The following is an 11657-nucleotide window of genomic DNA, read 5'->3' on the forward strand; positions in this document are numbered from 1 at the left end:
TCACTTCAGACTTGTCTATAAGAAGAAACACCTATGTAAGATGAGTGTGATCATCGATGAAGGTAACGAACCACCGTTTACCTGATACCGTTGGGACATTCGAAGGGTCCCAAACGTCACTATGTATCAGGTGGAAGGGCCGGGAAGGTTTGTAAGGTTGTGAGGTAAAAGACGCCCTAGGCTGCTTAGCACGGATACAAATATCACACGACAAAGATGACAAATTCACATTACGAAATAAATGGGGAAATAGATATTTCATATAATGAAAATTTGGATGTCTAAGACGAAAATGCCATAATAAGAAATCAGTTTCAGAAATAGTAAGAGAAGATAGTAAACAAGTGCTAGATAAACTCCTAAACAAAGCATCATCAGAAAGAAAATAGAGCCCCCTATTGTGCGGGCAGTGCCATCATCTTCCCCGAGCTCAGGTCCTGAAACAAAACATTATCGGTGAGAACACAACTTTGCAGTTCAAAATCTGGTTAACTTACTGATTGATAGCAAATTATACGATATTTTGGGCACATGTAAGATATTATCCAAAATCAGTCCTTGAAGTGGGGATAAGTGGCCCTTTTCTGCAACGGGGGCAAATGACCCATCTGAAATTCTTATCTCTCATTTTTAGCACTTGGATAATAGGAGAGAAATTGGTCAGATGATCCAGTTAGATGGTCCGTTGCTCCGGAATCAAGATCCAGGATTCATTTCCTCAGCAAAGAAACTAAAGGAATGGGAGTACTTGACTGTGCAATATTGCCGATTCCGACCGTACCTGATCCACCTGGCTCGTCCCTGGAGGGGCACCATCAACAGCTTCACTAACGAAGGCGCGACTGGACATAGATTTGTCGTTTGGAGGACACTGCTTGCCATTTGGAGGTCGGCCATGTAATTTCCAGCATTGATCTTTCGTATGTCATGGTTTCTTGCAATGCTCACAAATTGGAGGGTTTTTTCCATTCTGTTTGTCATTTTCTGAACTCGATGACTTGACTCCAAACGCAACAGAGTCCAGGATATTAGGCGTTGTACCATTCATAACGCTGGTTCGATCTTCTTCCAATCTGACCTCTGAGCAAACTTCCATCAGGGACGACATTGGTCTTTGTCCCAAAATTCGGCTCTAAACACCATCAAACTTCGAGTTTAAGCCAGCCAGGAAATCATAAACACGGTCAGCCTCCTCAATTTTCGAATACTGAACCCCGTCAACTGGACAATTCCAAACTATTTCCCGACATAGATCCATCTCTTGCCACAACAGTGATAGTTTATTGAAATAGGATGTTACATCGAGTGTCCATTGCTTGCATTCATGCACCTGTTTTCTCAAGGTATAAAGACGTGAAGCATTCTGCCTCTTCGAATAAAGTTTTTGGACAGCTTCCCAGATATCCCGAGCAGAAACTGAGTAAAGAAGAGGCTTCCCGATCTGAGGCTCCATACTATTTATTAAAATTGAGCGAAAGAGAGAATCCTCCCCCTTTCAAATCCGTTCCTGAGGATCCCCAGGGTTTGGTCTGGGTATTTCCCCTGTTAGATACCCAAACTTGTGCCGCCCCTCAAGAACCATCCTCACAGATTGTGACCAAGAAAAGTAATTCAGTCCATTAAGTTTTTCGGCAATAGAAATTCCTGCAAAATTGCCTACAGACCTAGACATAATGTTTGTGAAAGGTAGAGTAGGGTAAGTAGTTACCGGAGTTCTGAACATAACGGAACCCCTGGGTATGTATCTGGTAAAAAATCTATTCATGGATTGGTCGAAGATCGAACGGCTGCCCCAAGTGTAGAAATTTGCTGCTGAAGGTTCGCCAGTTGCTGTTGAACACTAACAGTCCCACCATGAATCGTTGTAAGTTGTTTCTGTCCATAGACCCCTGAAGATATCGTTTCTATCGGTGTGGGAAAACCAATGGGAGGAGCTGGCTGACCAGAGGGCAAATAGTGGGAGACAATTTGCTATAAGGGGTTTAGTTGGATTGGGTTCGGTTGGACCGGGTTCGAGCGGTGTTGTGGGTTCTGGTAGACCGACAGATCGGGCGTAGTCTGAAGGTTTGGAGGACACGAGGAGTTCTGGACTGGGTGAAGACCACTGAGATCCGGAGGGTAGGAAGGGCTGGGTACCGCCGGAAGGGAAAAAACCAGAGGAAGGGACGACGACTGACCTGGAAGATTTACGCCGGCGGGATCTGAAGCGGGATCGGGGCGGCGATCTGGAAAAAACGGCGGCTGGAACACAGAGGACGTCGAAGCCTCGGCGGATCTGGGCTGGACTTGCGGCGAAAGGTCGATTCTCGACGGTAGCGGCGACAGTGTGGTTGAAGTTGTCGATGACAGCAGCAGGGGTCCTCCGACGGCAGTGATGGTTGGATCTATTAGGGCTGGTTGGATCTGAATTGGTCCAAGTAATGACCGTAGATATTGGTCGACGGTAGCCCTAATTTCAGTACTGTTAGAATTTTCTCTTGGAGTTCCATCCCCTACTAGAGTCGATGACTGAATCTCTTCTATTCCAGCGACGTTCTCATCACCATGCTCTGATACCATCTTGAAAAGTTAGGGAAGAAAAGAAAACACCAGAGTTATGTGGAAAACCCTAGACCAGGGAGAAAAAACCACGATAAGAGTTTTTTATTTTTAATTCAGATACACAGTATACAATATAGGAACAAATATAATAACCAAACAATGAAAAACCCTAGACTGATAAAAGACAAAAACGCCCTTAGGGCTAAAATATAATTTCAACACAAATAACTAGCAAAGTTGTATTTCTCATTTTTAAGTTGCCAATGTCTAAACCTTCATTTTGTTAAGAGTTTGATACCTCCTTCCAATTGGCAAGATGTTTGACTTTACGGGCACTGTTGCCTTCCCATCTTCTTGTCTATCTTCGAGCAAAATCTTCTGAGCATACATAAATGCTAAAAAACATTATTTTTTCTCTTATTAATCTTAGGAGGAAAGGGTTTCTTAAATAGAAGAAATACCCAATTACAAATAAAGAAAGAATAAAATAATTACAAATAAGGAAAGAATAAAATACAACAAATATAATACAATAAGTACAATATAAAATTTCACAATAAAAGAAATAATCAACACTCCCTCTCAAGCTGGTTTCATTCATAGCCAGCTTGTCAATCAACTTGTTGAATTGCCACTTTGGAAGACCTTTGGTTAACACACCTGCGATTTGCTCTGCTGTCGGGAGAAAGGGAATGCATATTATTCCTGCATCGATCTTTTCCTTTATGAAGTGTTTATCAACTTCAATTTGTTTGATCCTATCATGAAGGATTGGATTGTGAGCAATGGAAATTGCTGACTTGTTATCATAATAGATTCGTATGGGCATTGTCTGAGAGAAATTCAATTCTTTCAATAGTCTTATCCATATGCCCTGACAAATACCATGGGCTAATGCCCTAAATTCTGCTTCAACACTATTTTTTGCAACCACACTTTGTTTTTTACTTCGCCAAGTAACCAGATTTCCTCCAACAAAAGAGCACTACCCCGAAGTAGATCTTCTATCAATCGTGCTTCCTGCCCAATCAGCATCAGTGTAAACCTCAATGTTTAGGTGGTCATGCTTCGTGAATAATATACCTTTTACTGGAGTACCTTTCAAATATCTCAAAATTCTATAAACTACTTCAAAGTGAATTGACTCGGGAGCATGCATGAACTGACTTACTACACTAACTACGAGAGCAATGTCAAGACGTGTGTGAGAGAGGTATATGAGTCTCCCTACAAGCCTCTGGTACTTTTCCTTTTCTTTTACTTCTTTTTTAGTTGCAGCAACCAATTTTAAATTTTGCTCAATAGGAGTTTCTGGTATCTTGCAACCAAGTAAACCTGTCTCATTCAGTAGGTCAAGAATATACTTCCTCTGGTTGACAAGAATGCCATTTTTAGATCTGGCAAACTCCATTCCTAGGAAATACTTTAAGGTTTCCAGGTCCTTGATTTGAAAATCATTAGTAAGGTTTTTCTTCAAGATATTTAGTCCTGTCTCATCATTACCTGTAAGAATGATACGACCAACATACATTATCAAAACGACCAACTTACCAATTCCAGTATGTTTATAGAACATAATATGATCAGTATGACTTTGATTGAATCCATAGCTTGTGACTGCCTTTCCAAACCGTTCAAACCATGCTCTGGGAGATTTTTTAAGTCCATATAATGATTTCTTTAACTTTAACACTTTGTTAATCCCGAGATCCACCTCAAAACCAGGTGGCAAGTCCATTAAAACCTCTTCTTCAAGATCCCCATTGAGAAAGACATTCTTCACATCAAGTTGATAAAGAGGCCAATCAAAATTAACTGCCACAGATAACAAGATTCTAATAAAATTAATTTTAGCTACTAGAGCAAATGTTTCTTGATAATCAATGCCATAGGTCTGAGTGAACCCCTTGACAACTAATCTGGCCTTGTACCTTTCAATACTACCATCAGCTTTACATTTTACGGTGAACACCCATTTGCATCCCACCGTCTTCTTATCTTTTGGTAATTCGACTATGTCCCATGTTCAATTTTGTTTCAGTGCATTGAACTCTTCCATCACTGCTAATTTCCAATTAAGAAGATTCATGATAAAAATACTGAACCCAAATAACTAGAAAAGTTGTATTTCTCATTTTTAAGTTGCCAATGTCTAAACCTTCATTTTGTTAAGAGTTTGATACCTCCTTCCATTTGGCAAGATGTTTGACTTTACAGGCACTGTTGCCTTCCCATCTTCTTGTCTATCTTCGAGCAAAATCTTCTGAGCATACATAAATACTAAAAAAATATTATTTTTTCTCTTATTAATCTTAGGAGGAAAGGGTTTCTTAAATAGAAGAAATACCCAATTACAAATAAGGAAAGAATAAAATACAACAAATATAATACAATAAGTACAATATAAAATTTCACAATAAAGAAAATAATCAACAATAAAAAAGACAGAAAAAATGGAAATCATGTTTTTTTTAGGGGGAAAAAAGAAAGGAAAGAAAGCTTTTCATTAAGCAAAAGCTTCTCTTTATGTTAAAGAGTTTAGACCAATAAGTCTAACCACATCGATGTACAAAATAATCCCCAAAGATCTTGCCAACGGGATGAAGAAGGTAATGCCAAGTCTCATTTCTAATACAGGAAGTGCTTTCATAGGTGGAAGACAAATCCTAGAACTGGTTCTCATAACTAATAATGAAGCTGTTGAATACTACCGTGCCAAGAAAAAGAAAGGTTGGATTGTTAAATTGGACGCAGAGAAAGCCTTTGACCAAGTCGATTGGAGCTTTCTTGAAAGAATTCTCATCCTTATGGGATTTCAATCAAAATGGGTAGAACGGATTAACGGCTGTATTCACAATCCAAAATTTTCAATTTACATGAACGCAAGGCCTAGAGGTTGTATTCTTGCCTCAAGAGGAATTCACAAAGGTGGCTTTATCACCCTTTTTATTTCTCATTATTAGTGAAGTCCTTTGTGCCTTTATTTCTTGAATACATGGAACTAGAATGTTTGAAGGTTTCTTGGTTGGAAAAGATAAAGTTTATTTATCAATTTTGCAATTTGCTGACGACACTCTCCTATTTTGCAAGCATGACGATGCTATGTTGGACATCCTTATTCAAACAATTGGGTTTGCTGAGTGGTGCTTGGGAAAAAGGTAAATTGGGATAAGTCAGCACTTTATGGTGTTAATATTGATGAAGATAACTTGATTTCTGCCTCTTCTCGACTGAATTGTAAAGTTGGAAAACTGCCATTCACTTATTTGGGTTTACCTCTCGGTGGATGTCCTAAACAACAATCTTTTTGGCAACGAATTATAGACAAAGTGCTATGAAGCTTGACATATGGAAGCGGAATAATTTGTCTAGAGGGGGCCGGTTAACACTTTGTAATGCAGTCTTGGAAAATCTACCCACGTACTATATGTCTATTTTTCAAAGGCCTTGCTCAGTGATTTCACAGTAAGAAAGGATTATGTGTAATTTTTTTCTGGGAAGGACAGAAAGGGAGCAAACTAAACCACCTGGTGAAATGGGAGATAGCCTCGAAAGCCTTGCAGGATGGAGGTCTCGAATTGGGTAATCTAGAAAATAGGAATTGGGTGCGGTTGTTAAAATGCAATTGGAAGTTTTTAAAAGAACCAGAATCTCTTTTGTGCAAAATGGTGAAAAGCATTCATGGTGTTGATCCTCATCATTGGCACACTTCTGGAAAGTTAGGTTTGAGTTTGCAAACTCCATGGATTAGCATATCAAAGATTTGGAGTAAATTTGAGTCACTTGTTTTTAAACTTGGAAATGGATGGAGTATTTTCTTTTTGCTTGATTTGTGTTGCACTGATCTTCCATTAAAAATGAGTTTTCCTTCACTTCTTCATTTTGCTTCACTACCAAAGGGTAGTATATATGATCATTGGTATTCGGACTTGTTCATGGGACTTGCTATATTGGAGGCAGCCAAAAGAGGAGGAGTTTTCAGAAGTTCAGCAACTATTGAGTTGCTTAGAAGGCAAAAGACTATCTCAAGCACCTGATTCTAGGCTTTGGTCATTGGACTCCTCTGGAAAGTATTCAGTTACATTTTTGTCAAAGATTGCTTCATCTCCTCTTGATAAAGAGATTTTTCAAGCTCTATGGAAATCTAAGAGCCCTAAATGAATTAATATTCTGATTTGGATAAAGAACACCATAAAAAATGGGAATGTTGTATGTTAAGAATTGATTTACAAAGGATGAGTCTACCTCCTCTTGATAAAAATTTCCATCTTTATACTTTCTTACCATATGGAGGTGCTCCCAGGTGCTTGCCTATGGCGAGGACAAGGCAAGAGAAGGCCTTATTGCCTTGCAAGTACTAAGGGTGATAACGTTAATAAGGCACTCGCCTTTTGCATCTTTTAGTTGCCTTGAACCTATGTTCAAGATGAACAGCCGCTTGCCTTCATGAGGACAAACACTTCTTCAATTCTTTGACTAAGGAGAAGAATTGAAGATTGGATGTTCTTGAGCTAGTGGTCCACTTAAATCATTAAAATTGTAGGATAATTTCCCGTTCTTATGAATTTTGTGCAATCATTAGTAAATTAAAAGAAGCGTATTTCATTTTTCAGGTTGATGAAGATAATGTACCATCTCTGAGACAAAATCCAGCTACTTACACGAAAATCTTAACCTCTGCTGTGAGGGGCCTGTATAGGTATCATGATTAAATAATTTGTTGTAAGTTGGGGCTTTACTTTTTATATTGTTTTGCATGTGCTTAAGAGTTATTTTTGTATCTATGTTTATGGCTGTATTTATCGTTTCCGTATATGTCTAGACTGGGAGTAGACTTTTGGCACATTTGATTGTCAGTTTCCTGGTATAAACCCATTTCTTGTTATAGTGGTTACTTAAATTTAAAGCTGCAAAACTCATTTTTTGTCATTAATGTCTGAATTTATTGGGAACTGAAATTAGGTGGCATCAATTCGAAATTAAAACTTATACATGATGGACAAGCCGAGATAGAACATATGGAGTTTAATTTATCTAATACTTCACTGTCATAATGGCTAATTTTAGGACAAAAGTCGACATATTTAGATTCTTCCCCGCATTTAGGTGTGTTGTAGATCTTATATTAGTATAATTGTATTATTGTACATATCTTAGACATATTGTCCTTTATTGTCTTTTTATTTTCTTTTACTAGGGCTACCATTGCACACTAGGAATAGATTATTACTATTCTCTCAAACCTCTTGTTTTTAACAAGGTGCAAGTTGTAGCAACCCAAATTTAAAGACCAAAAACATGTTTTCTGATTTTATATTAGAATAATTGTATCATTGTAAATATCTTTAGAGATTTTATTATTTTTTTTTAATGGAAACAAGCCTCTTCATTGAAATAATGGAATGAGACTAATACTTAAAATACAATAATGGAGACGAAACAGAAATAACCAACAAGAGTTGAAATCAAGTACAATGCAAACACTTAGCAATAGAACACAGGCTAACTAAAGAAGAAGAACAAACAAAGCACTACATCTTTAACAATGACTTGAATTGAATTGTCTATAAAAAATTGGAAAGAGAGCACCAAAGGAAGGAATTGACTGGAGCGTTTCAAAACGGCCTAATCAATGAAGTGATGCGTCATAAAAGTGCGTTGAATCCTTTCAAACCTTCAACACTTAAAAGTTTCGGCTAAGATCAAAGGGAACTAAATTTCAACTTGAACCAAGAACGATAGATATTATCCAAGCATTTCAAGGACTTCTTTCCACTTTTCACTTCCTTTCATTCTCAAAAACAGCAAACCAAGACTTTACAGCATCTTGCATCCTTTTAAGTTTAGCAACAATAATAAAACCAACCCATCCTTGAGCTCTAATAATAGTAATCGGTTCACAGTTCACACAACCAATTTCACTGCATCTTGGATAACCTTCTGGAGCTTAGTAAAAATTGGAGATGGATTTTTCTCGAGAATTGTTTTTTGGAAATAAGGGGCTTTGTCGATAGTTTATAGTCCCAAGGGTATTTTAGTATTTTACTTTACCCTAGGTTTATTTCCTTATTTGTTTTGGGGCTTGCTAGAGTCTATAAATATGACTTCTATTGTAACTTTCATTGTGTGTTAAAAATAATAAAAGAGACTCTCTATTGTGGTTTTTCTCTTTGTTCTTCTAGGGTTTTTCATGTAAACCTAGTGTTCTCTATTTTCTATTTTTTAACATGGTATCAGAGTATGGTGACAAAACCCTAGCCGCCATCGGCAAAAACCAATCGGTGCAAGATAATCTTAGTTTTGCACCAGCCTCACTACTATCGATACTACTGCCATCGTCGATACCATCGTTGTTACTACTGTCCAAGCTGCAGTTAATCAGTACCTCCGGTCCTTGCATATCCGTCTAACTCTAACGCCACCACAACTCTTTGATGGAAACCCTAGCGCCACCCCCCTTTTTCACAATGTCGCCGGTGTTCCTCCTTTGTTGCCAAGAGTTTCCGTTACCTATCCTTCCAAATTCACTGCTAGTAGCTGAAATCTACACCTTGGAGTCGAGATTGGTGAGTCGTTCGCCTACCAGAGGTAAATCCCCTGTTGTGGCAACGTTGGGAATCCCTGGCTCCTTTCCCTTTCAACGACAAACAACCTATTTGCAGCCGCTGGGCCTTCCTCATCATGAGCCATCTAGTTATGAACATCAAGGTTTGATTGGTTTATCTCCAGTAATGGTTCAACAACAGTTGGTTAATCTTCAAGCAAGTTTTCAGAAAAAAATCGCTGCTTTTCGAGCAGCCCTAGGTGTTTTCACAAACTTAAATTCTAGTACAGTGAATTCTAACATTCTTTCCGGTCCATCGATGTATCCAGAGAATCCGGTAACCTTTTTCTCTGCTTTAATTGCTGCAAACTATTTATCTGGATCTATGAGAAATTCCATAGGGTTAATTGTAGGAGAAAAGTTGAATGGTCAGAATTATTTCTCCTAGTCTCAGTCCAGTAAAATGACTCTTGAGGGGTGTCACAAGTTTGGGTATCTAACTGGTGAGATACCAAGACCTAGGCCAGTGGATTCTCAGGAGCGCATTTGGAAATGAGAAGACGCCCTGCTTCGATTGCTGTTGATTAATAGTATGGAACCTCAGATAGGGAAATCGTTGTTGTATGCTGCGACTACTTGAGATATCTGGGATGCAGTTCAGAAATTATATTCTAAGAGGCAGAATGCATCTCGTCTTTACACTATGCGTAAACAGGCTCACGAGTGCAAACAGGGGATGATGGATGTCACTTCATACTTTAACAAATTGTCCTTAATCTATCAGGAGATGGACATTTGTCGTGGAATCATCTGGGATTGCCCTTGTGGAGGTGTTCAGTATTCCAAGATTGAGGAAGTCAATCGTGTCTATGATTTCCTAACTGGTTTGAACTCCAAGTTTGATGCTGTGAAAGGCCGTATACTAGGACAGAGGCCTATACCTTCTCTAGTGGAAGTGTGTTCTGAGGTTCGTCTAGAGGAAGATAGAGTCTGTGCTATGGACATCATGACTATATTTGCTACTGATTCTACTGCTTTCAGTACAAAATTATCTGGTTCTGATAGTGACAAGCAAAATGGGAAACAGACCTCGGTGTGTGAACATTGCAAGAAACCCTAGCATACGAAAGATCAGTATCAGAAGTTACATGGTAAATCACTAAATGGCAGAAGACGTCCTCCAAGCCTGGTCGGGCTCTTATGAGTGAATCTGCGATTGGCCCCCAATCACAACCTCAGGTGAATTGCCAAAGTGACCCGGTGTCTCTTCCCTTGAGGTTATTGCTCAATCAGATACCTCTCAATCCTTAAGTCTCCTCAGCATAAATAGTAAGAAACCATGGACACTTGATTCAGGGGCTACAAATCATTTGACTGGATCTTCTAATAATTTTCTATCATATCTTTCGAGTGCTGGTAATGAAAAGATTCGGATTGCAAATGAGTTCCTTGCTCCTATTGTGGACAATGGTCATATTTCTCCTTTTGATGGTTTAACTTTACAGAATGTGTTGCATGTATCTAAATATCTTGCAATTTACTATCTATTAGTAAGATAACTGGAGATTTGAATTGTCAAGTTGCTTTCTCACTAGATAATGTTTTATTTTAGGACTTGAGCTCAAGGAAGACAATTGGCACTGCCCGGCACAATAGGGGACTCTATGTCCTTGATGATGATGCTTTCTCTAGGAACTGTTATAGGACTAGTTTGTTGTCTTCTTATTTTTCAACTTCAGAAAAAAATTGTATGTTGTGGCATTTTCACCTTGGTCATCCAAATTTCAAATATATGAAATATTTATTTCCTCATTTATTCAATAAAGTTGATGTCTCTTCTCTATTTTGTGATGTATGCATTCGTGCAGAAAAGCATAGGATCACCTTTCCATCTCAACCTTACAAACCTTCTCAGCCCTTCACCCTTATTCATAGTGATGTTTGGGGTACCTTGAGTATTACCACCTCTTCGGAGAAACGGTGGTTTATGACCTTTATTGATGATCATACCTATCTTACATGGGTTTTTCTCCTTATTGATAAATCTGAGGTTTCATCGGTATTTCAACAATTTTACACTGCTGTTGAGACTTAGTTCAACACCAAAATTGCTATTCTTTGTAGTGATAATGGTCATGAGTTCCTTAATAATACTCTTCGTGATTCTCTGTCTTCTAAAGGCATTATCCATCAAAGCTCATGTGTGTATACACCTCAACAGAATGGGGTGGCTGAAAAGGAAGAATCGTCACCTTCTTGAGGTTGCACGATCTCTCATGTTGTTTACTTCACTTCCATCTTACTTATGGGGGGATGCAGTTTTGACAACAGCTATCTTATTAATCGAATGTCTTCCCGTGTCTTCCAACTCCAAACCCCTCTTGAATGCCTCAAGGAGTCATACCCTACCATGCAGCTTATTCCTGATGTTCCCTTTTCGAGTTTTTGGGTGCGCTGCCTTTGTCCATAGTCATGGGCCTAACCAAACTAAGTTTATCCCCCATGCTTAGAAATGTGTCTTCGTTGGGTATCCCCTTCACTAGCAAGGTTATAAATGTTTCCACCCTTCTTC

At 38.7% G+C, this 11657-nt stretch overlaps 1 protein-coding gene across 3 annotated transcripts in view; it reads left to right on the forward strand.

The window, feature by feature from the left end:
* Positions 1-11657, forward strand: part of LOC120080791 (transportin-3) — a 104984-nt gene that overhangs the window by 59739 nt on the left and 33588 nt on the right. For all 3 annotated transcript variants that reach the window (XR_005482648.1, XM_039035423.1, XM_039035431.1), the window contains exon 18: positions 7155-7240. Coding sequence is in view for 2 of the 3 variants with exons in the window: in XM_039035423.1 (XP_038891351.1) it covers positions 7155-7240 (86 nt within the window). In the remaining variant the exon portion in view is untranslated. The remainder of the gene's footprint in view (positions 1-7154; positions 7241-11657) is intronic.

The sequence above is a fragment of the Benincasa hispida genome, chromosome 1 (genome assembly GCF_009727055.1).
Source record: "Benincasa hispida cultivar B227 chromosome 1, ASM972705v1, whole genome shotgun sequence".
NCBI lineage: Eukaryota > Viridiplantae > Streptophyta > Magnoliopsida > Cucurbitales > Cucurbitaceae > Benincasa > Benincasa hispida.